At 53.4% G+C, this 25365-nt stretch overlaps 2 protein-coding genes across 6 annotated transcripts in view; one reads left to right on the top strand and one right to left on the bottom strand.

Annotated features, from left to right (window-relative positions):
- CACNA2D2 (calcium voltage-gated channel auxiliary subunit alpha2delta 2) overlaps positions 1-25365 on the bottom strand; it is a 226877-nt gene that overhangs the window by 15467 nt on the left and 186045 nt on the right. For 2 of the 5 annotated variants that reach the window (XM_073564501.1, XM_073564500.1), the window contains exons 9-23: positions 24890-24940; positions 24287-24386; positions 22245-22403; positions 20713-20820; positions 20562-20640; positions 20440-20489; positions 18580-18669; positions 17867-17950; positions 17707-17790; positions 17495-17569; positions 11270-11341; positions 10507-10578; positions 10252-10313; positions 9793-9869; positions 2297-2317 (exon numbers count right to left, since the gene is read on the bottom strand). In XM_073564501.1, coding sequence (XP_073420602.1) covers positions 2297-2317; positions 9793-9869; positions 10252-10313; positions 10507-10578; positions 11270-11341; positions 17495-17569; positions 17707-17790; positions 17867-17950; positions 18580-18669; positions 20440-20489; positions 20562-20640; positions 20713-20820; positions 22245-22403; positions 24287-24386; positions 24890-24940 — 1184 coding nt within the window. Of the gene's footprint in view, positions 1-2296; positions 2318-9792; positions 9870-10251; positions 10314-10506; positions 10579-11269; positions 11342-17494; positions 17570-17706; positions 17791-17866; positions 17951-18579; positions 18670-20439; positions 20641-20712; positions 20821-22244; positions 22404-24286; positions 24387-24889; positions 24941-25365 lie in introns of all 5 variants that reach the window. The other 3 variants (XM_073564503.1, XM_073564502.1, XM_073564499.1) reach the window with 2 other exon arrangements.
- On the top strand, positions 22467-24100 carry LOC141077527 (uncharacterized; the record flags this gene model as incomplete). Its single annotated transcript, XM_073564523.1, has 6 exons — positions 22467-22632; positions 22687-22776; positions 22867-22980; positions 23035-23148; positions 23203-23292; positions 24024-24100. Coding segments are annotated over 6 exons (651 nt in total), but the record flags the coding sequence as incomplete, so codon positions are not given.

The raw sequence follows: 25365 nt of genomic DNA, 5'->3' as shown, positions 1-25365 counted from the left end.
ACAGTGACTGCACCAACAGAATAGTGAGTGCAGCTCTGGGGTATAATACAGGAGGTAACTCGGGATCAGTAATGTAATGTATGTACATAGTGACTGGATCAGTAGAAGAGTGAGTGCAGCTCTGGAGTATAATACAGGATGTAACTCAGGATCAGTAATGTAATGTATGTACACAGTGACTGCACCAACAGAATAGTGAGTGCAGCTCTGGGGTATAATACAGGATGTAACTCAGGATCAGTAATGTAATGTATGTACACAGTGACTGCACCAGCAGAATAGTGAGTGCAGCTCTGGGGTATAATACAGGATGTAACTCAGGATCAGTAATGTAATGTATGTACGCAGTGACTGCACCAGCAGAATAGTGAGTGCAGCTCTGGGGTATAATACAGGAGGTAACTCAGGATCAGTAATGTAATGTATGTACGCAGTGACTGCACCAGCAGAATAGTGAGTGCAGCTCTGGGATGTAATACAGGATGTAACTCAGGATCAGTAATGTAATGTATGTACACAGTGACTGCACCAGCAGAATAGTGAGTGCAGCTCTGGAGTATAATACAGGAGGTAACTCAGGATCAGTAATGTATGTACACAGTGACTGCACCAGCAGAATAGTGAGTGCAGCTCTGGGGTATAATACAGGATGTAACTCAGGATCAGTAATGTAATTTATGTACACAGTGACTGCACCAGCAGAATAGTGAGCGCAGCTCTGGAGTACAATACATAACCAGTAATGTACTGACATTATGACTCCCTCATTATAGAGTCCCTTTCTATATATAAGCTGTAATGGGGGTCACTGATTTTTTTTGAGTTTGTGATGGGTCGCTGGTCGGGGCTTTGCTCTGGTGTGGAATGAAGGTAACTTACCTGTAGATGGGGTCCATGGCGTCTCAGCAGTGTGTGCTGCGTTGTCTGTGTGCGGCGGTGTGTGTACGTACACGTGTGGCCCGCTTGTTACTACGGTGGTAGGTGGCCGGTCCCCCCTCAGACATGCATGAAGTACTTGGGTGCTAAGTTCATTGGACCATTCGGGGGGCACAGAAATACTGTGTTCAGGCACCTACAAAGCCACACCGAGATACCCAGCAAGTCAGTCCAAGCATACGCGCCACCCAGACAGGAGGCACAGTGCATTGTGGGGGACCGGGGCGGCACAACCATGTACTTGTCGGTCGCGGGCATCGCTGCCCATGGCTTGGTTCAATAGCTGGGATTTATCGTGGTCGATGATGCAAGTATTGGATTTGTTTTTGCACAAAATATTCTTTTCTTTGCTTCTGATTTAACGTTGCCGCAAATTTACCACCCACAATGCACTGGGGTGCACAGCGGTGGGGTGGCCTGGAAACACGCAACTGATTGGACTGTTACCTTCTAATAGAGGTCAAGATGGGGGAAGGGCAAGCGATGGCAGGAGTGGGGGTCGGAGTCAGGTTCACGGACACTACCATTGTTTCATCAGCATCGCCAATACAGGACCACCGGGGATGGGGCAGAAGCTGCAGGGGTCCGTGCTGGCACCAACAAGCTCTTCTTCTACCTCCGACTGGTGGAGAAACCCCCACCCCCAACATTCAATATGGTCCCAGGAACGGCCCACCCACGACTCAGCACGGCCCCCTCCCAGCTTGTGCGGAGTTAGAGAAGGTGGAAGGAGAGGAACGGGGGAGACGGGCGGCACCAACACGACCCATTCATGAGATCATGGCCACAACTCCACCGCAAGTGGCCACACAAGGAGAGGCAGCAAGGCAGATGAGGGGTGAGGTGGACGGAGACACCCGGTCAGGAAACGGAGGGAACAAACAAGGAGACAGGAGGGCGACAGACAGGAGGGCGATGGGGGAACAAGAAAAGAAAAGGGACGGAGACATAGGAGGTCAGAGAAGAGTCAGGAGCAAGAGGGACTGACCATTACTTGCCTGATTTAACCCCTTAATCATGATAGCAAAAGTGGGCCTAGAACCAGCCGTCGTCATGTGCGCACACATCCCCTATATATATATTGCCAGGAATATATATATATTTAACGCGCCACATGAGACTGATTATCACTGAGGGATCAGAGAAGGCAGTAACATGAGGAGGACGGATGCAGGAGGAGATGCACGAGGGTCCCACTTCATCCCACAGGGAGGTCCGGGGGACTGACAGGAGGGTACAGACAGGAGGAGGAGTGACAGGTTCTGTGAGGTGGTAGTAGGCATCACGGGCAGGGTGACGGGCAGGCAGGCGGGTGGTGGGTTGTGGGGGGCAGGAAGATCTATTGCTGGAATATACTTGCCCTTAGTTTTCTTGTTTGGATCTGTGAAAATCCACCAGAGAGGCAGAAAAACAACACAAAGAAAAAGAACACAAAAGAAAAAGAAGGAGGAACGGGTGGAAAGGAGGAGGCATTACAAACAATATTTTATTCAAGAGCGGATTGAATAAAAATATTGTATCTCATAATAGTACTGAAACCAAAACAGAAAAGAAATACCGCAAGAAACACCATGAAACATAAGCAGCAAACAAGAAATGGAGAAAGCGAAAGACTGGAGAAAGAAGAGAGGAGTAAGAGAAAAGGAAGCGAGAAAAGAGCAAGAAGAGAGGAAGCAGAGAAGGAAGAGAGAAAAGAGAGGAAGCAGAGAAGGAAGAGAGAAAAGAGAGGAAGCAGAGAAGGAAGAGAAAAGAGAGGAAGAGAGAAAAGAGAGGAAGCAGAGAAGGAAGAGAGAAAAGAGAGGAAGAGAGAAAAGAGAGGAAGCAGAGAAGGAAGAGAAAAGAGAGGAAGCAGAGAAGGAAGAGAGAAAAGAGAGGAAGCAGAGAAGGAAGAGAAAAGAGGAAGAGAGAAAAGAGAGGAAGCAGAGAAGGAAGAGAAAAGAGAGGAAGAGAAAAGAGGAAGCAGAGAAGGAAGAGAGAAAAGAGAGGAAGCAGAGAAGGAAGAGAGAAAAGAGAGGAAGCAGAGAAGGAAGAGAGAAAAGAGAGGAAGCAGAGAAGGAAGAGAAAAGAGAGGAAGAGAGAAAAGAGAGGAAGCAGAGAAGGAAGAGAGAAAAGAGAGGAAGCAGAGAAGGAAGAGAAAAGAGAGGAAGAGAGAAAAGAGAGGAAGCAGAGAAGGAAGAGAGAAAAGAGAGGAAGCAGAGAAGGAAGAGAGAAAAGAGAGGAAGCAGAGAAGGAAGAGAGAAAAGAGAGGAAGCAGAGAAGGAAGAGAAAAGAGAGGAAGAGAGAAAAGAGAGGAAGCAGAGAAGGAAGAGAGAAAAGAGAGGAAGCAGAGAAGGAAGAGAGAAAAGAGAGGAAGCAGAGAAGGAAGAGAGAAAAGAGAGGAAGCAGAGAAGGAAGAGAGAAAAGAGAGGAAGCAGAGAAGGAAGAGAAAAGAGAGGAAGAGAGAAAAGAGAGGAAGAGAGAAAATAGAGGAAGCAGAGAAGGAAGAGAGAAAAGAGAGTCAGCAGAGAAGGAAGAGAGAAAAGAGAGGAAGCAGAGAAGGAAGAGAGAAAGGAGAGGAAGCAGAGAAGGAAGAGAGAAAAGAGAGGAAGCAGAGAAGGAAGAGAGAAAAGAGAGGAAGCAGAGAAGGAAGAGAAAAGAGAGGAAGAGAGAAAAGAGGAAGCAGAGAAGGAAGAGAGAAAGGAGAGGAAGCAGAGAAGGAAGAGAAAAGAGAGGAAGAGAGAAAGGAGAGGAAGCAGAGAAGGAAGAGAGGAAGAGAGAAAGGAGAGGAAGCAGAGAAGGAAGAGAGAGAAAGGAGAGGAAGCAGAGAAGGAAGAGAGAGAAAGGAGAGGAAGCAAAGAAGGAAGAGAAAAGAGAGGAAGCAGAGAAGGAAGAGCGAAAAGAGAGGAAGCAGAGAAGGAAGAGAAAAGAGAGGAAGCAGAGAAGGAAGAGAGAAGAGAGGAAGCAGAGAAGGAAGAGAGAAGAGAGGAAGCAGAGAAGGAAGAGAGAAAAGAGAGGAAGCAGAGAAGGAAGAGAGAAGAGAGGAAGCAGAGAAGGAAGAGAGAGAAGAGAGCAAAGAGGAAGATGAGAAGGAAGAGATGATATAGTAAAAAGAGAAGGGAGAGAGAAGGAAGCAAGAAAAGAGCAAGAAGAAAGAGAAAGACAGGAGAGAAAAGTGGATGAAAAGAAGAGAGGCGGCAGAGAAGGAAGAGAGAAAAGAGAGGAAGAGAGAAAAGAGAGGAAGCAGAGAAGGAAGAGAGAAAGGAGAGGAAGCAGAGAAGGAAGAGAGAAAAGAGAGGAAGCAGAGAAGGAAGAGAGAAAAGAGAGTCAGCAAAGAAGGAAGAGAGAAAAGAGAGGAAGCAGAGAAGGACGAGAAAAGAGGAAGCAGAGAAGGAAGAGAGGAAGCAGAGAAGAGAGAAAAGAGTCAGCAGAGAAGGAAGAGAGAAAAGAGAGGAAGCAGAGAAGGAAGAGAGAGGAGAGGAAGCAGAGAAGGAAGAGAGAAGAGAGGAAGCAGAGAAAGAAGAGAGAAGAGAGGAAGCAGAGAAGGAAGAGAGAGAAGAGAGGAAGCAGAGAAGGAAGAGAGAGAAGAGAGGAAGCAGAGAAGGAAGAGAGAGAAGAGAGGAAGCAGAGAAAGAAGTGAGAGAAGAGAGCAAAGAGGAAGATGAGAAGGAAGAGAACAGAGGAAGAAAGAAGGGAGAGATGATATAGCAAAAAGAGAAGGGAGAGAGAAGGAAGCAAGAAAAGAGCAAGAAGAAAGACAGGAGAGAAAAAAGTGGATAAAAAGAAGAAGAGAGGCGGCAGAGAGAAGAGAGGAAGCAGAGAAGAGAAAGAAGAGAAGAAGCAGAGAAGGAAGAGAGAGAAAAGGAAGAAAACGAGGAAGATAAGAGAGGAAGCATAGAAGGAAAATAGAAGGAAAGGAAAAGAAAGGTAGAAGTGAGAACAGAGGAAGAAAGAAGGGAGAGAGGATATAGCAAGAGGAAAAGCAAAAGAGAAGTGGAAACAAAAGAGAAAAAGAATAGAAGGAAAAGGAGGAAGAGAGGAGTGGAAGAAGAGACAGAAAAGAGGAAGAGATGAAGAAGAAAAGGAAGAAAGCAAAGAGGAAGAAAGACTGAAGAGAAGGTAGAGCAAGAAGATAGAGGAAGAATGGAATGAAAAAAGAACAAGAGAAGAGAGGAAGAAGAGACACGTAGTAGGGAAGGAAGAGACAAATGAGAGTAAGAAGAAAGAAAAGAGGGAGAATTAAGTGAGAAAAGAGGAAAAGAAGGGAGAGAGAAAAGAGAGGAAGATGAGAAAGAAGAGAAAAAAGAAAGGGAAGAGTAAAGAAAAGAGGAAGAAAAGAAAGAAGAGGAAAAAAAGAAAGAAGGGAACAAAAAAGAAAAAAGAACGAAAAAGAATAGAGTAAAAAGAGAAGGAAGAGAGGGAGAAGAGAGAAAAACGGAAGAAAAGGAAGGAAGGAGAAAGAAGAGAACAAAAAGAAAAGAGGAGAAAGGAAAAAGGAAGAGAGTAAAAGGAAAAGAGAAGAAAGTACAAATAGAAATAACAGGGAGAAGAGAGAAAAGCAAAAAGAGAAGGAATAGAGAAAGATGAAGAAGAATAAGGGAAGGGGAAAAGAGAGAGAAAGGAGAAGAAGAGAAAGGAAGAGGAACTAGAATAGAAAACCGAATGAGGAAGGGAGAAGAGAAGCTAGCGAGAGAAGAGAAAGATGGGATAAAGAAAAGAGGAAGATTAACAAGAAAGAAAGAAAAGAAAGATAGAAAGAAAGAAAGAAAGAAAGAAAGAAAGAAAAGAGAAGAGGAACACAGGAGAAGGAGGGTGAAGAGAAGGGAAAAAGACAGAAGAAAGGAAGAGGAAGGGAGAAAATAAGGATGGGAAGGAGAAGAGAAAGGAATGTGAACAAAATAGAAAGTAAAAAGATAAGAGTAGGGGATTGAAGAGAAAGATGGCAGACAAAAAAAAGATAAAAGAGAAAGGAGAGAAAGACTTAGAAGAGAAAGGAGAGAAATGGACGGGCTCCTGGATGTTTGCGTTCGGCCGTACAGTTCAAAAAAAAAAAAAGTTCTGGTACCACAAGAGCACCTGGATGAGACCCCGAACCACCAGAACCCCATTCACTTGAATGGGGGCCCGAACATCCAGTGTTTGCCACGCTGTCACGTCAGGTAAAATCATCACCACCAGATTCCCACTCCAAATTTGGCGCTTCTAATAGATGTGCTTTTCCTGGGCGGCTGCGGGCTGCTATTTTTAGGCTGGAGGGGTCAATATCCATGGCCCCTTACCAGCCTGGAAATACCATCCCCCAGCTGTTTACTTTCGCCTGGCTGGTTGTAAATAATGGGGGCACCCCACGCAGCTTTTTGTAAATTATTTATTAAAAAAAAAAACGGCCATGATAAAGCTGACGGATGAAGGTTGCAGCCCACAGCTCTCAGTATTGCCTGGCTGGTTATCAAAAATACAGGGGAACCCAGGCCGGGTTGTTTTTTAAATTATATATTTGGAGCGTAGGCACCAGCTGATGAATACTCCCATCAGTCGCCGCCCGCTCTCGCTGTTATTAGCGGCAGCAGGCGTAGGCTAATCGGAGTAGTAATTTCATCCGGCGACGCCAGTGACCGGAGATGACCTTTTGACCTCTGATGACAGCCGCGGGACAGATTGTCGGACAGGTGAGGGACATTGTTGTTTTTCATTTTAGTTTTATTACAGGAGACGAGGGCTTTGGTGGAATTAGGCGTTAGGTGAGTATAACTGTGTTTGTTCTTATTTCTAATAAATGACTTTTATTCTGGCTGTCTTTATTTACCATATAACTATAGGATTAGTTATTTATGGGTGTCTTATAGACGCCTCTCCATTACTAATCCGTCGGCTTGATGTCACCGGACAATACAAAGGTGACATCAACCCCACAAATATGAACCCCACTTGCCACCGCTACAGGGCAAGTGTGAAGAGCAAGGTAAAGAGCCAGAATTGGTGCATCTAATAGATGCACCTTTTCTGGGTGGCTGCGGGCTGCTATTTTTAGGCTGGGTGGGGCCAATGTCCATGACCCCTTACCAGCCTGAGCCTTTTAAATTTAAGTAATTTAAAAAAACAGCATGGGGGACCTCTCTGAGTATTCATCAGCCGGCGCCTTCGCTGCAACCCTCAGCTGTCAGCTTTAGCAAGGCTGGTTACAGCCTTGCTAAAGCTGACAGTTGAGGGTTGCAGCGAAGGCGCCGGCTGATGAATACTCCCATCAGCTGCAGCATCAGGCGTAGGCTGATGGGAGGAGTAGTCCCATCAGCCGACACCAGTAACCGGATAACAGTTGCGGGCTCATGCGGTCATTTGACAGAGTGGGAACCGCGGCTCTCTGACCGGCAGTAATGATTTTACCACCAATCAGCGCAAGACACACCCAGTGTTCGGGGGGCCGAACTCGAACAATAAAACGGACTTCCTGGTGAAGTCCGTGTTCGGGGTCTGTGCTCATACAGTAGGTGTTCGATGAGGACACCCAACTTTACTGTTCAGGTTTGCCGATCCCTAATAAATACATAAGAGAGTAAAACGTGAAATAAGTAGAAAAGAGAACGAAAAACAAGAAAGAAAGAAAGAAGAGAGGGAGAGGAAGGAAGACGAGAAATAAAATGAAAGGAAGAAAACAAGACAAAAAAGGACGAAAGGAAAAGAGAAGGCGGTGTGATAGAGAAGGAAGAAAGAAAGGTGAGAAGGAAAATAGAAAACGAGGAGGGGAGAAGAGACATAAAAGGTAAGAAACAGAAGAAAAAGAGGAAGATGAAAGGAAAGAAAAGGGTAAGAATAGAAGAAGGAAAAGAAGAAAAAGTAAAGAGGAAGAGAGGTAAGAAAGAAGAGAGGAAGAGAAAGGCAGATAAATAAGTAAAAAGGGAGAAAGGAAGAGAGAAGAAAGAAGTGAAAGAAAACGAGAGTAGTGAAGGTAAAAAGTGAGAAGAACTGGTAGAAAAGAAAGCGTCAGTGTATGAGAGCGCTGAAGAGAGCGGCAGAGTGTACGAGAGCGCTGAAGAGAGCGGCAGAGTGTACGAGAGCGCTGAAGAGAGCGGCAGAGTGTACGAGAGCGCTGAAGAGAGCGGCAGAGTGTACGAGAGCGCTGAAGAGAGCGGCAGAGTGTACGAGAGCGCTGAAGAGAGCGGCAGAGTGTACGAGAGCGCTGAAGAGAGCGGCAGAGTGTACGAGAGCGCTGAAAAGAGCGGCAGAGTGTATGAGAGCGCTGAAGAGAGCGGCAGAGTGTACGAGAGCGCTGAAGAGAGCGGCAGAGTGTACGAGAGCGCTGAAGAGAGCGGCAGAGTGTACGAGAGCGCTGAAGAGAGCGGCAGAGTGTACGAGAGCGCTGAAGAGAGCGGCAGAGTGTACGAGAGCGCTGAAGAGAGCGGCAGAGTGTACGAGAGCGCTGAAGAGAGTGGCAGAGTGTACGAGAGCGCTGAAGAGAGCGGCAGAGTGTACGAGAGCACTGAACAGAGCGGCAGAGCGTACGTGAGCTCTGAAGAGAGCAGCATAGTGTAAAAGAAAGTTGTAAGAGTGTACGAGATCGCTGGAGAGACCGGCAGACTATGAGAGAGCTTAAGAAAGTGGTAGAGTGCATGTTAATGCTGCAGAAAGTGGTAGAGTGTATGAGAGTACTGTAGAGAGCAGCAAAGAGTGCTAGTGAGAGAGCTGGTGTACTAGAGTTCTAGTTAGAATCGTAGAGAGTATGAAAGTGCTGGAGAGAAGTTTACACTATATGAAAGAGCTGTAGAGTGTGCGAGAGTGCTGGTGAGAGTAGCAGGGTGTACGAGAGTGCTGGTGAGAGTGGCAGGGTGTACGAGAGTGCTGGTGAGAGTGGCAGGGTGTACGAGAGTGCTGGTGAGAGTGGCAAGGTGTACGAGAGTGCTGGTGAGAGTGGCAAGGTGTACGAGAGTGCTGGTGAGAGTGGCAGGGTGTACAAGAGTGCTGGTTAGAGTGGCAGGGTGTACGAGAGTGCTGGTGAGAGTGGCAGGGTGTACGAGAGTGCTGATGAGAGTGGCACGGTGTACGAGAGTGCTGGTAAGAGTGGCACTGCGTACGAGAGTGCTGGTAAGAGTGGCACTGCGTACGAGAGTGCTGGTAAGAGTGGCACTGCGTACGAGAGTGCTGGTAAGAGTGGCACTGCGTACGAGAGTGCTGGTGAGAGTGGCACTGCGTACGAGAGTGCTGGTGAGAGTGGCACGGTGTACGAGAGTGCTGGTGAGAGTGGCACGGTGTACGAGAGTGGCAGGGTGAATGAGAGTGCTGGTGAGAGTGGCATGGTGAATGAGAGTGCTGGTGAGAGTGGCACAGTGTACGAGAGTGCTGGTGAGAGTGGCACGGTGTACGAGAGTGGCAGGGTGAATGAGAGTGCTGGTGAGAGTAGCATGGTGAATGAGAGTGCTGTTGAGAGTGGCACGGTGTACGAGAGTGGCATGGTGAATGAGAGTGCTGTTGAGAGTGGCACGGTGTACAAGAGTGCTGTTGAGAGTGGCACGGTGTACGAGAGTGGCATGGTGAATGAGATTGCTGGTGAGAGTGGCACGGTGTACAAGAGTGCTGTTGAGAGTGACTGGGTGTACGAGAGTGCTGTAGAGACAGGAAGAGACAGAAGCTTCTGACCAGAGATTATTCTGAATGAATTGAACTGAAAGACATCCATTATGGATCCGATGGACAGAGAGCGTCATGCACACACCTCCCGGGCAGCGAATGACTGCCAGGCTCCGCATGCTGCCAACCTCTGCCCTCACCCCCAGACATGTCCCCCCTGAACAATGAAAAATCTGGGGGATGGCCGGGGGCAGGCGTGAGCTGGGGGACAGGAAAAGGGGACGCACTGGGAGACACACAAGCAAAGGGGGAACTTACACTGAACCTGCAGGATCTGATCGCTCAGATTAGCGCGGAGGTAATAGGAGCTGTACAGAGGCAACACCAGACCCAGGCTGCGGCACCAGGAGCGGGAGAGAATGGGGGGACGGGGGTCCGGGAGAGTGATGGAGAGAAGCCGGAGAATGGGGGCGGACAAGGAACAAGGGGAGAGGGAAGAGAACATGTTACTACAGGTTCAGAGCTCAGCAGCCAAATACGACATGTCACTGTGCACACAGAGGACACCCCAATAACCCAGAGCCGCCGCGGCTCCTGGACCTGTCCACAAGATGGCAGCACACTGGCCAGGAGCAGAGAGGGGCATTATGCGAGTGCGGGGCCTTGTGGGGTTTTACCAGGTCGGTGTCAGCGGCCGAAACTCCCCAAAGAACATAGGGCATCTGCAGCAGTAGTGGCCCCTGTCGTGTGGCCCCTGGGGGCCGGCTCTCGGCTCACCTGTAGTTAGTGCTGTGTATCGGGGCGTAGGTGTAGGTCCGCTCCACTTCATCAATGTATCTCTGGGGGCAGATAACACAGCAACGTGACCGGACCACGACAACAATCACCCCGTCCCATGGGTCCCCACACCATAACCTCACCCCGAGTGCGCCCCGCCACTGCCCGTCCCCCCATACAGTGACCTCACCGTGACTGACCATACACTGCCCAAGTGTCCCCTCCACATCACCAGCTCCTGTGCCCACTCCCTACCTCATCCAGCGATTTCACCAGCGTCCGGATAAACTGGTGACCTTCGAGCCCATCAATCATTCGCCGGCGGATCTGGTGAACGACAAAGGGATGATCAATACACAAGCAGCCAATCCTGCAGATGCCGGGGGGCACCGAGCCGCAGACGCCGGTGGGGGGGCACCGAGCCGCAGACGCCGGTGGGGGGGCACCGAGCCGCAGACGCCGGTGGGGGGGCACCGAGCCGCAGACGCCGGTGGGGGGCACCGAGCCGCAGACGCCGGTGGGGGGGCACCGAGCCGCAGACGCCGGTGGGGAGGTACTGAGCCGCAGACGCCAGTGGGGGGGCACCGAGCCGCAGACGCCGGTGGGGGGCACCGAGCCGCAGACGCCGGTGGGGGGGCACCGAGCCGCAGACGCCAGTGGGGGGCACCGAGCCGCAGATGCCGGTGGGGGGGCACCGAGCCGCAGACGCCGGTGGGGGGGCACCGAGCCGCAGACGCCGGTGGGGGGGCACCGAGCCGCAGACGCCGGTGGGGGGGCACCGAGCCGCAGACGCCGGTGGGGGGGCACCGAGCCGCAGACGCCGGTGGGGGGGCACCGAGCCGCAGACGCCGGTGGGGGGGCACCGAGCCGCAGACGCCGGTGGGGGGGCACCGAGCCGCAGACGCCGGTGGGGGGGCACCGAGCCACAGGTGCCGTGGGGAGGTACCGAGCCGCAGACGCCGGTGGGGGGTACCGAGCCGCAGACGCCGGTGGGGGGCACAGAGTGGAGAACACTCACCTCCTCCTTGTTCTCATCCTCCAGTTCTGCATCCAGGAAATCCAAGGTCACCGGCTCCTGGAAGTTAATGACCTGGAAGGGTGAGAAGTCGGAAAGTCACCAGAAGAAATGGAACCAGCGCTGAGCTGAGGACTACTCGGATGCAGCGCCACAATATTACATACAGTGGATATAAAAAGTCTACACACCCCTGGGAAATGTAAGGGTGTGTGCACACTGCAGATTCTGCTGCAGTGTACAGTACCATTATTCCCTATGGGAATAAAAAACCGCAGTGCAGACGGTGCGGATTTTTCCGCGCGGTTTTGAAACCGCAGAAAGAATTGACATGTCAATTCTTTCTGCGGATTCCGCTGTGGTTTGCCATCTCCTCCATTGTGGAGATGAAAAACCGCAGAGCAAAACCGCAGAGCAATCCACAGGTCTTTTGACCTGCAGATTTACCTGCAGATTTTACAAAATCCGAGCGGCCAAATCCGCAGCGTGTGCACGTACCCTTAGGTTTTTGATATTAAAAAAAAAAAAAAATCCCACAAAAGAATAATTTCAGATTTTTTTCACCACTTTTTCGCCAATAATCTGAACAAATCCACAGAGAAACAAACTGAAGTCACTGTGCGGGGAAAATAAAAAAACTACAATAATGAGGTTGCATAAGTGTGAGCACCCTCTTATTATCAGGGCTGTGGTTGTGCTCAGAATCAGCTGATTACACTTACCCCAAGTTACACAGTAGTCAGCGCTCGGCCACCGTCATGTTCAGTAACTCTGATTAACCCCCAAGAAAGTCTCGCCGCTCTCAGAGTCTCGCCGCTCCCGGAGTCTCGCCGCTCTCGGAGTCTCGCCGCTCCCGGAGTCTCGCCGCTCCCGGAGTCTCGCCGCTCCCGGAGTCTCGCCGCTCCCGGAGTCTCGCCGCTCTCGGAGTCTCGCCGCGGATCTCATTGATGAAAGTATCAGTCAGGAGAAAAATATAAGGCAATAGATCTACCATGGACACTGTGAAGACGACATCAAGAAGGGGTTGAGATTTGGCCCAACAGTGACATCACCTGGACGTCCATCGAAAATTAATGAAATATAAAATACAAACGTTCCGAGAAGCTGCCAAGAGTTTACATTAACGCAGCCGCAGGAATTTCTGGCCAGACCTGCTTGTGTCTTGCATGTCACAACAATCTCCCATATTCTTTATATGTGACGGCCTGTGGGGTCGGTTGGTAAGGCAGAAGCTTTTTTTCTTGCCACGAAAGAATCCAGTCCAGTGATGTCCTGGCCAAAAATCCCATCAAGTTTGCGAAAAGTATGTGGGAAAACGTGTCACGTCTGATCAGACCCAGGTTGTATTTTTTGCCCTTGATTTAAATAGGTTTCAAAGCCAACGTTGTGCATCACCAAGAGATCACCATCCCCACAGTGAGGCATGGTGGAGGCTGTTTATTGTCAGCTGGAAATGGAGCTTTATTCAAGGTGGAGGGAATTATATAGAGTCAAAATATCAGGCAATTTTGTAACTAAACCTACTGGCGTCTGTTGAAAAAGCAGCAGATGAGGAATTTCACCATTCTGTAGAACAACCCTAAGCGACATCTATTCAGTTAGTGCAAAAGCAGTAGAAGCAAAACCAAGGCGCCCCCCAAACAAAGGAGAGTGCTGTGTTCCCCAATGAAGGCTAGGAGAAAAAGATTTTACTGTACCAAAACGTGTTATTTCTCAGTGGCTTCATTGGTGGGCACAGGAACCGTCCCTGGAGTGGGTATAACTAATACCAGTACTGCAGGTGGAAGAATAGCCATCCCTCGGTTCCTACCCTAGGCGCTGCCGCTAGTAGTCCCCTTCTGCTAAGACTCGCATCCCTAGACACACAGGTTGGAGCTCAACACGATGTGGACAGAAGACTAAAGAGCGACCCTATGGAATAGAAGAACAGACAGCTGGAGGCTCCTACCCCGCGGAGGAGAGAGTTGTGCCCTGTTGGTGGCACCTGAGCTTAGCCTGATCTTCCACATTGACAGATTGAACTCAAACCCTAAAGGTGGTCTGACCTTTACCAAAGCATGCTGGGATGACCTACAAGGCAACCGAGCGTCCAAACAGAGCGGTCAGAGACAGTAGAGCTGCGCAACTCTGACTACATCAGATTATGTATGGGATGCATTAGAAGAGGTCTGGGGACACGAGATGAAAACATAATTCTCCCTCTGTACAGATCACTCGTCAGACCACACTTGGAGGATTGTGGGCAATTTTGGACGCCGGTGCTCAAGAAAGACATTACTGAACTTGAAAGGGTTCAAAGGCGGGCGACTAAAATGATAAATGGAGTTGGTTCACTACAATACCCAGAAAGGTTATCAAAATTAGGTCTATTTACTCTAGAAAAGAGAAGACTTAAGGGAGACTTAATATATATGTACAAGTATATCAGAGGGCAATACAGAGATCTCCCCAATGAACTGTTTGTACCAAGGACTGTGACAAGAACAAGGGGGCATTCTCTTCGTTTGGAGGAAAGACAATTTCTGCACCAGCACAGAAGAGGGTTCTTCACGGTAAGAGCAGTGAGGCTCTGGAATTCTCTTCCTGAGGAAGTGGTGATGGCCAACTCACTGAATGAATGTAAGAAAGGAATGGAGGCTTTTCTTGTAACAGTATAGAAGGTTGCGAATAACAGAATATTATAAGGTAGATGGCTGACCCAGCTTAGGGGAAGGAATTTTTTTCCCTATGGAGAAAATTGGCTTCTACTCTGTGGGTTTTTTGCCTTCCCCAGGATCAACAATGCAGAACAGCTGCACTAAAAATAGGCTGAACTAGATGGACATAAGGTCTTCCTTCAGCCTTCAAAACTATGTATGTAAGAACCTCCTAAAGTGGAAGGCAGAGAACCTGCTAAGAGGGGAGCCGAACACCAGACCACTCTGTCCGGGAGAAGAAGGTGAGAGCCACCAATCGGAGCCTCGCCTGACCGAAGAGTTCGCTAGAGGAGAAAAATCACCCGACTGGAAAATCGAGCCTTCAAGATCTCGCTGATCGGCATTGTTCTAATCCATCCAGCCATCAAGTACAGTAGGGGACAAAGACCAGGAAAAGATGGAGACCGCCCTGGGTGCCGAGACAGACCCGGCACAACCTTGATGAGGCTCCTACTCAGACCTGCGTCTGCCTCCGAGTGACACCAACCTAAACTGAACACCCAGGGGGCCGTATATTAACTCAAAAAGAATGGCTTCACCAGAAGAAGATGGAGGTTCTGGAGCGGCCAAGGCCAGACCTGAACCCAAGGGGCAATCTGTGGTGTCCTGAAGAGGGCGCTGTACACAGGAGATGTCCCCGCAATCTGTGGTGTCCTGAAGAGGGCGCTGTACACAGGAGATGTCCCCACAATCTGTGGTGTCCTGAAGAGGGCGCTGTACACAGGAGATGTCCCTGCAATCTGTGGTGTCCTGAAGAGGGCGCCGTACACAGGAGATGTCCCCGCAATCTGTGGTGTCCTGAAGAGGGCGCTGTACACAGGAGATGTCCCCGCAATCTGTGCTGTCCTGAAGAGGGCGCCGTACACAGGAGATGTCCCTGCAATCTGTGGTGTCCTGAAGAGGGCGCTGTACACAGGAGATGTCCCCGCAATCTGTGCTGTCCTGAAGAGGGCGCCGTACACAGGAGATGTCCCCGCAATCTGTGGTGTCCTGAAGAGGGCGCTGTACACAGGAGATGTCCCCGCAATCTGTGGTGTCCTGAAGAGGGCGCTGTACACAGGAGATGTCCCCGCAATCTGTGCTGTCCTGAAGAGGGCGCCGTACACAGGAGATGTCCCTGCAATCTGTGGTGTCCTGAAGAGGGCGCTGTACACAGGAGATGTCCCCGCAATCTGTGCTGTCCTGAAGAGGGCGCCGTACACAGGAGATGTCCCCGCAATCTGTGGTGTCCTGAAGAGGGCGCTGTACACAGGAGATGTCCCTGCAATCTGTGGTGTCCTGAAGAGGGCGCTGTACACAGGAGATGTCCCCGCAATCTGTGCTGTCCTGAAGAGGACGCCGTACACAGGAGATGTCCCCGCAATCTGTGGTGACCTGAAGAGGGCGCTGTACACAGGAGATGTCCCCGCAATCTGTGGTGTCCTGAAGAGGGCGCCGTACACAGGAAATGTCCCCGCAATCTGTGGTGTCCTGAAGAGGGCGCCGTACACAGGAGATGTTCCCGCAATCTGTGGTGACCTGAAGAGGGCGCCGTACACAGGAGATGTCCCCGCAATCTGTGGTGACCTGAAGAGGACGCCGTACACAGGAGATGTCCCCACAATCTGTGGTGTCCTGAAGAGGACGCCGTACACAGGAGATGTCCCCGCAATCTGTGGTGTCCTGAAGAGGGCGCTGTACACAGGAGATGTCCCCGCAATCTGTGGTGTCCTGAAGAGGACGCTGTACACAGGAGATGTCCCCGCAATCTGTGGTGTCCTGAAGAGGGCGCTGTACACAGGAGATGTCCCCGCAATCTGTGGTGTCCTGAAGAGGACGCCGTACACAGGAGATGTCCCCGCAATCTGTGGTGTCCTGAAGAGGGCGCTGTACACAGGAGATGTCCCCGCAATCTGTGGTGTCCTGAAGAGGACGCTGTACACAGGAGATGTCCCCGCAATCTGTGGTGTCCTGAAGAGGACGCTGTACACAGGAGATGTCCCCGCAATCTGTGGTGTCCTGAAGAGGGCGCTGTACACAGGAGATGTCCCCGCAATCTGTGGTGTCCTGAAGAGGGCGCTGTACACAGGAGATGTCCCAGCAACCTGACAGATGTGGAGGAGGCAAAGATCCTCAATCCAAGATGTGCCGTGCTGATAGACCCGAAAACAAAGGGGACTGCAACACAGTTATAAGGGTGCACTGATTTATGCAACTGCATTATTTTAGTTCTTTATTTTTCTTTATGCATCTGAAAAGATTTCAGCTTGTTGCTCGATGGATTTGTACAGATAACGGCCGACATTAAAGGGGGGGAAAAAAGTTCTGAATGTTTCTTCTTGGTGGCATTTTACTGGGACATGTAGACTTCTACTCACTGGACACGGACACCACCACCCATCACACTCGCTCTGCATCACCACCGCCCATCACACTCGCTCTGCATCACCACCGCCCATCACACTCGCTCTGCATCACCACCGCCCATCACACTCGCTCTGCGTCACCACCGCCCATCACGCTCCCTCTGCGTCACCACCGCCCATCACGCTCCCTCTGCGTCACCACCGCCCATCACGCTCCCTCTGCGTCACCACCGCCCATCACGCTCCCTCTGCGTCACCACCGCCCATCACGCTCCCTCTGCGTCACCACCGCCCATCACGCTCCCTCTGCGTCACCACCGCCCATCTCGCTCGCTCTGCGTCACCACCGCCCATCACGCTCGCTCTGCGTCACCACCGCCCATCACGCTCGCTCTGCGTCACCACCGCCCATCACGCTCGCTCTGCGTCACCACCGCCCATCACGCTCGCTCTGCGTCACCACCGCCCATCACGCTCGCTCTGCGTCACCACCGCCCATCACGCTCGCTCTGCGTCACCACCGCCCATCACGCTCGCTCTGCGTCACCACCGCCCATCACGCTCCCTCTGCGTCACCACCGCCCATCACGCTCCCTCTGCGTCACCACCGCCCATCACGCTCCCTCTGCGTCACCACCGCCCATCACGCTCCCTCTGCGTCACCACCGCCCATCACGCTCTCTCTGCGTCACCACCGCCCATCACGCTCTCTCTGCGTCACCACCGCCCATCACGCTCTCTCTGCGTCACCACCGCCCATCACGCTCTCTCTGCGTCACCACCGCCCATCACGCTCCCTCTGCGTCACCACCGCCCATCACGCTCCCTCTGCGTCACCACCGCCCATCACGCTCCCTCTGCGTCACCACCGCCCATCACGCTCTCTCTGCGTCACCACCGCCCATCACGCTCGCTCTGCGTCACCACCGCCCATCACGCTCGCTCTGCGTCACCACCGCCCATCACGCTCGCTCTGCGTCACCACCGCCCATCACGCTCCCTCTGCGTCACCACCGCCCATCACGCTCGCTCTGCGTCACCACCGCCCATCACGCTCGCTCTGCGTCACCACCGCCCATCACGCTCCCTCTGCGTCACCACCGCCCATCACGCTCTCTCTGCGTCACCACCGCCCATCACGCTCTCTCTGCGTCACCACCGCCCATCACGCTCCCTCTGCGTCTCACCTGTGGTTTCAGATTGGGATGGAGCAGGACGTAGCCGTTCAGGTCAATGGCGAACATGTAACCATTGGCGCCCAACTGTGAAAGAGACCCCAGAATTACAGCTGGGAAGAAGGAGCCTGCCGAGTCCTCACCCCCCACACGCCCCTCCGGTCACACACGCCCCTCCGGTCACACACGCCCCTCCGGTCACACACGCCCCTCCGGTCACATACGCTGTATCGCGGCATCAGTCTCTGGATATCATCCAAGGCGACGTCAATGCCCATAACCCCGAGGATCAGCTGGTTCTGGCGATTCTGTAGGCGACAACCAGGAGGCCATCAATACAGATCAATGATCAGGAATGACATGGCCGCTCGCGGGAGTCCTCACCTTGCTGGGATTTCCAGAGTCATCGGGTCCAGAAGACGTCAGGTTGAATACAGGCAGCGTCCCAGTGACCACCAGGCCCAGGCCCTGCGAAGAAGAGCGGACGGTGGGTGCGGGGCGAGGATCTATAGGGAGGAGCCGGGCGAGGGTCCATGGTGGGGGCGCAGGGCGAGGATCTATGGGGGGCGCAGGGCGAGGGTCTATGGGGGGGAGCCGGGCAAGGTTCTATGGGGGGGGGGGGGGCCGGGCGAGGATCCATGGGGGGGAGCCGGGCGAGGGTCAAGGGGGGGGGGAGCCGGGCGAGGGTCTATTGGGGGGGAGCCGGGCGAGGGTCCATGGGGGGGGCGCAGGGCGAGGATCTATGGGGGGCGCAGGGCGAGGGTCTATGGGGGGGAGCCGGGCAAGGTTCTATGGGGGGGTGTGTGCCGGGCAAGGTTCTATGGGGGGCGAGGGTCAATGGGGGGGGGAGCCGGGCGAGGGTCTATTGGGGGGGGAGCCGGGCGAGGGTCCATGGGGGGGGAGCCGGGCGAGGATCCATGGGGGGGGAGCCGGGCGAGGGTCCATTGGGGGGGGGGCGCAGGGTGAGGATCTATAGGGAGGAGCCGGGTGAGGGTCCATGGGGGGGAGCCGGGCGAGGGTACATGGTGGGGCGCAGGGTGAGGATCTATGGGGGGGGGAGCCGGGCAAGAGTCTATGGGGGGGCCTGTGCTCCTCACCAGCGCATCCTGGTAGACATTCGTCCATTGAACTTGCTTTGCTTCATTTCCAGCCAAAACCATTGGGCGCCCGAGAACGTCCAGATATTCCTGAGCCCCCGAAACCGAGAAGGAAAAGCAAATCATGAAACATCAACAGATAATGTGGGCCTGAAATAAAAGAGGCACCCAACACACAGGGGGAAACCCCAACACCCAGGAGGCACCCAACACACAGGGGGAAACCCCAACACCCAGGAGGCACCCCAACATACAGGGGGAACCGCAACACCCAGGAGGCACCCCAACATACAGGGGGAACCGCAACACACAGGGGGAAACCCCAACACCCAGGAGGCACCCCAACATACGGGGAACCGCAACACACAGGGGGAACCGCAACACACAGGGGGGAACCCCAACACCCAGGAGGCACCCAACACACAGGGGGAAACCCCAACACCCAGGAGGCACCCAACACACAGGGGGAAACCCCAACACCCAGGAGGCACCCCAACATACAGGGGGAACCGCAACACCCAGGAGGCACCCCAACATACAGGGGGAACCGCAACACACAGGGGGAAACCCCAACACCCAGGAGGCACCCCAACATACGGGGAACCGCAACACACAGGGGGAACCGCAACACACAGGGGGGAACCCCAACACCCAGGAGGCACCCAACACACAGGGGGAAACCCCAACACCCAGGAGGCACCCAACACACAGGGGGAAACCCCAACACCCAGGAGGCACCCCAACATACAGGGGGAACCGCAACACACAGGGGGGAACCGCAACACACAGGAGGCACCCCAACACACAAAGGGCACCCCAACATACAGGGTGCACCCCAACACACAGGAGGAACCCAACACACAGGAGGCACCCCAACACAGAGGAGGCACCCCAACACACAAAGGGCACCCCAACATACAGGAGGCACCCCAACACACAGGGGGAACCGCAACACACAGGGGGGAACCGCAACACCCAGGAGGCACCCCAACACACAAAGGGCACCCCAACATACAGGGTGCACCCCAACACACAGGAGGAACCCAACACACAGGATGCACCCCAACACAGAGGAGGCACCCAACACACAAAGGGCACCCCAACATACAGGAGGCACCCCAACACACAGGGGGAACCGCAACACACGAGGCACCCCAACACACAGGGGGAACCGCAACACACAGGGGGGAACCGCAACACCCAGGAGGCACCCCAACACACAAAGGGCACCCCAACATACAGGGTGCACCCCAACACACAGGAGGAACCCAACACACAGGAGGCACCCCAACACAGAGGAGGCACCCCAACACACAAAGGGCACCCCAACATACAGGAGGCACCCCAACACACAGGGGGAACCGCAACACACGAGGCACCCCAACACACAGGGGGAACCGCAACACCCAGGAGGCACCCCAACACACAAAGGGCACCCCAACATACAGGGTGCACCCCAACACACAGGAGGAACCCAACACAGGAGGCACCCCAACACAGAGGAGGCACCCCAACACACAAAGGGCACCCCAACATACAGGAGGCACCCCAACACACAGGGGGAACCGCAACACACGAGGCACCCCAACACACAGGGGGAACCGCAACACACAGGGGGAACCGCAACACCCAGGAGGCACCCCAACACACAAAGGGCACCCCAACATACAGGGTGCACCCCAACACACAGGAGGAACCCAACACACAGGAGGAACCCCAACACACAGGAGGAACCCCAACATACAGGAGGCACCCCAACAACCCCTACACCAGGTGCACCCCAATATATGAGGCACCCCAACACCTGCGATACCATTGCACCCCATCATAGTGGACCCTGCCCCCGTACAGCCCCAGTACCTGGGTGTTTATGCGGATCGCTCCGATAGACGGGATCTCAAAATAGTAACCTGTAAAAATTAAGACAGTGAGACGCGGCGCACAGGTGACGCCATGCTGCCCGGAGCCGGCGGCGCACTCACCCTTGTTGGCGCAGGCCATCCACTGCAGGGGGGTGACGTCATAATTGTGCTGTCCGACTGAGAACGTGAAGACGCGAACCTACGGGGAGAGGAGAGTCTATGCGGCAGGTGTAACACACGGCGTCTGGCCAGATAATAGACGGCGACTTACGGTCTTGTTAGGCCAGTTGTATTTCTCAAACACATCCTGCACCCGATCCTCCCCGCCGTCCGTGAACATCATAATCATCTTGTTACAGTTGGCACGAGTGACATTGGTCTGAGAAGAGAAATGAGAGCGACCCCCGCTGGTGACAGTGATGTACTGCATGTAATGGCGACCCCCGCTGGTGACAGTGATGTACTGCATGTAATGGCGACCCCCTGCTGGTGACAGTGATGTACTGCATGTAATGGCGACCCCCGCTGGTGACAGTGATGTACTGCATGTAATGGCGACCCCTGCTGGTGATAGTGATGTACTGCATGTAATGGCGACCACCGCTGGTGACAGTTATGTACTGCATGTAATGGCGACCCCCGCTGGTGACAGTGATGTACTGCATGTAATGGCGACCCCTGCTGGTGATAGTGATGTACTGCATGTAATGGCGACCACCGCTGGTGACAGTTATGTACTGCATGTAATGGCGACCCCCGCTGGTGACAGTGATGTACTGCATGTAATGGCGACCCCCGCTGGTGACAGTGATGTACTGCATGTAATGGCGACCCCCGCTGGTGACAGTGATGTACTGCATGTAATGGCGACCCCCTGCTGGTGACAGTTATGTACTGCATGTAATGGCGACCCCCGCTGGTGACAGTGATGTACTGCATGTAATGGCGACCCCTGCTGGTGACAGTGATGTACTGCATGTAATGGCGACCCCCGCTGGTGACAGTGATGTACTGCATGTAATGGCGACCCCTGCTGGTGACAGTGATGTACTGCATGTAATGGCGACCCCCGCTGGTGACAGTGATGTACTGCATGTAATGGCGACCCCTGCTGGTGACAGTGATGTACTGCATGTAATGGCGACCCCTGCTGGTGATAGTGATGTACTGCATGTAATGGCGACCCCTGCTGGTGACAGTGATGTACTGCATGTAATGGCGACCCCTGCTGGTGACAGTGATGTACTGCATGTAATGGCGACCCCTGCTGGTGACAGTGATGTACTGCATGTAATGGCGACCCCTGCTGGTGACAGTGATGTACTGCATGTAATGGCGACCCCTGCTGGTGACAGTGATGTACCGCATGTAATGGCGACCCCTGCTGGTGACAGTGATGTACTGCATGTAATGGTGACCCCTGCTGGTGACTGATGTACCGCATGTAATGGCGACCCCTGCTGGTGACAGTGATGTACTGCATGTAATGGCGACCCCTGCTGGTGACAGTGATGTACTGCATGTAATGGCGACCCCTGCTGGTGACAGTGATGTACTGCATGTAATGGCGACCCCTGCTGGTGACAGTGATGTACCGCATGTAATGGCGACCCCTGCTGGTGACAGTGATGTACCGCATGTAATGGCGACCCCTGCTGGTGACAGTGATGTACCGCATGTAATGGCGACCCCTGCTGGTGACAGTGATGTACCGCATGTAATGGCGACCCCTGCTGGTGACAGTGATGTACTGCATGTAATGGTGACCCCTGCTGTCATCATGCTGTTGTTCCTGTCACTCACATTCTGGAGCTGGCTGAAGGCGTATTCAAATCCCGCCTTGTAGTCCGTGGTTCCTCGTGCCACCATATCCTGCACGGCGTCTTTGATCACCTTTTTATTCCTCACATTGGCCTGGACCAGCTGCCGGAAGCAGGACACGGGCTCGGCCTTCTCATGAAACTACGGACAATGCAAATAACGACTATGATGTAGAGAACGTCAGCGCCGGGTACAGCACAGGGTACAACACCAAGTACAGTGCCGGGTACAGAGCACGGTACAACACCAGGTACAGTGCCGGGTACAGCACAGGGCACAGCATCTGGTACAGAGCAGGGTACAGCACAGGGCACAGCATCTGGTACAGAGCAGGGTACAGCACAGGGCACAGCATCTGGTACAGAGCAGGGTACAGCACTGGATACAGCACTGAGTACAGCGCACGAGACAACACCAGGTACAGTGCCAGGTACAGAACAGGGTACAGCATCTGGTACAGAGCAGGGTACAGCACAGGGTACAACACCAGGTACAGAGCAGGGTACAGAGCAGGGTACAGCACTGGGTACAGCATCTGGTACAGAGCAGGGTATAGCACTGGGTACAGCACTGAGTACAGCGCACGAGACAACACCAGGTACAGTGCCAGGTACAGAACAGGGTACAGCATCTGGTACAGAGCAGGGTACAGCACAGGGTACAACACCAGGTACAGAGCAGGGTACAGCACAGGGCACAGCATCTGGTACAGAGCAGGGTATAGCACTGGGTACAGCACTGAGTACAGCGCACGAGACAACACCAGGTACAGTGCCAGGTACAGAACAGGGTACAGCATCTGGTACAGAGCAGGGTACAGCACAGGGTACAACACCAGGTACAGAGCAGGGTACAGCACAGGGCACAGCATCTGGTACAGAGCAGGGTATAGCACTGGGTACAGCACTGAGTACAGCGCACGAGACAACACCAGGTACAGTGCCAGGTACAGAACAGGGTACAGCATCTGGTACAGAGCAGGGTACAGCACAGGGTACAACACCAGGTACAGAGCAGGGTACAGCACTGGGTACAGCATCTGGTACAGAGCAGGGTATAGCACTGGGTACAACATCTGGTACAGAGCAGGGTACAGCACTGGGTACAGCATCTGGTACAGAGCAGGGTACAGCACTGGGTACAACACCAGGTACAGAGCAGGGTACAGCACTGGGTACAGCATCTGGTACAGAGCAGGGTACAGCACTGGGTACAGCATCTGGTACAGAGCAGGGTACAGCACAGGGCACAGCATCTGGTACAGAGCAGGGTACAGCACTGGGTACAGCATCTGGTACAGAGCAGGGTACAGCACAGGGCACAGCATCTGGTACAGAGCAGGGTATAGCACTGGATACAGCACTGAGTACAGCGCACGAGACAACACCAGGTACAGTGCCAGGTACAGAACAGGGTACAGCATCTGGTACAGAGCAGGGTACAGCACAGGGTACAACACCAGGTACAGAGCAGGGTACAGCACTGGGTACAGCATCTGGTACAGAGCAGGGTACAGCACTGGGTACAACACCAGGTACAGAGCAGGGTACAGCACTGGGTACAGCATCTGGTACAGAGCAGGGTACAGCACTGGGTTCAGCATCTGGTACAGAGCAGGGTACAGCACTGGGTACAGCATCTGGTACAGAGCAGGGTACAGCACTGGGTACAGCATCTGGTACAGAGCAGGGTACAGCACTGGGTACAGCATCTGGTACAGAGCAGGGTACAGCACTGGGTACAGCATCTGGTACAGAGCAGGGTACAGCACTGGGTACAGCATCTGGTACAGAGCAGGGTACAGCACTGGGTACAGCGCCAGGTGCCGTGCAAAGTAAAGTACCAGAAATAGCGCAGGGTACAGCACAAGGCAGAGCGCTAGGTACATTGCAGGGTACAGCACCGAGTACAGATCCAGATACATTGCAGGGTACAGCGCCAGGAGCAGCACAATGCACAGCACTTGGTACGGTGCCGCTCCCGATCTCTGCACCCCCACGGCACCACATTATGGGGACACTTACCGAAGCCACGGTCACATAGTCATCATCAGACAGAGTGTCCAGCATCTCCATGACCGACGTCTTCATGAGCTTCAGGGTGAGGCCGCTGACGCTGCCGCTCCTGTGACACATGACACACAGCAATCACACAAGGTCGCCCCGCAGTAACGCCCGCTCTCCTGCTTCTCTGTGGAGGTGTCGGTCTTCACTGCAGCTCTCGCATTATATTCCTGGGCCAACATGACAGGTGTGAGGGTAGGACGCAGTCACTACGTAAGAGGAATCCATTTTGGCGTGATCCGTGCTGGGGATCGGTGCCGCCGGCCGGAGCCTCATTACGTCCCCGGCTCTGTATCTGACATCACACTTTATAATTTGGCGCTCAGGCCTGACACGGCGCCTCCACATCACTGCCGACCGTGGTGACACTGAGCCACTCACCGGAATCGACAAATAAATGGAATCAGAAAGACGTGAAGGAGAGCGGCCGCAGCGCGGAGGAGCGTCGGACACTCACACTGCAGGGTAATGACGATGGGGGAGCACGGAGCGACGCGGTACAGCGCAGCCGCCACTACCGTATACCGCGGATTTACCGGGGCATCCCGGCGGCGTCATACTTACACATCCACTATGATCACCATGTCCTTCGGGGAGGACGCCCCCTGGATGTACCTGAAAGACAGATCAGAGAATGAGGATCACCATCGTCCACAGTGATCAGAGTGCAGCTGTCAGCAGTGGCTGATAACAGGGAACAATAGGCTGAAGTCACCATTAGTGTCCTTTTAAGACGAGATGTGACGTGAATAAGAAGAAAAACATGATAATTACAACTCTGCTCCCCGGGGACGGATGTAACAACGCGGCGGAACCACCGCAGAAAGCTCTGTCTCTGGTGACTGCGGAGCGTCACGTGTGTTCGCCTGTCTCCGGCTCGCTCCCACGCTCCCCTGTCTACGGCTCGCTCCCACGCTCCCCTGTCTCCGGCTCGCTCCCACGCTCCCCTGTCTCCGGCTCGCTCCCACGCTCCCCTGTCTCCGGCTCGCTCCCACGCTCCCCTGTCTCCGGCTCGCTCCCACGCTCCCCTGTCTCCGGCT

This window comes from Dendrobates tinctorius, unplaced genomic scaffold (genome assembly GCF_039654945.1).
Source record: "Dendrobates tinctorius isolate UK_male_01 unplaced genomic scaffold, ASM3965494v1 ptg000455l, whole genome shotgun sequence".
In the NCBI taxonomy this organism is placed as follows: domain Eukaryota; kingdom Metazoa; phylum Chordata; class Amphibia; order Anura; family Dendrobatidae; genus Dendrobates; species Dendrobates tinctorius.
The sequence above is the reverse complement of the archived record's forward strand: the minus strand, read 5'-3'. Positions and strand labels throughout refer to the sequence as shown.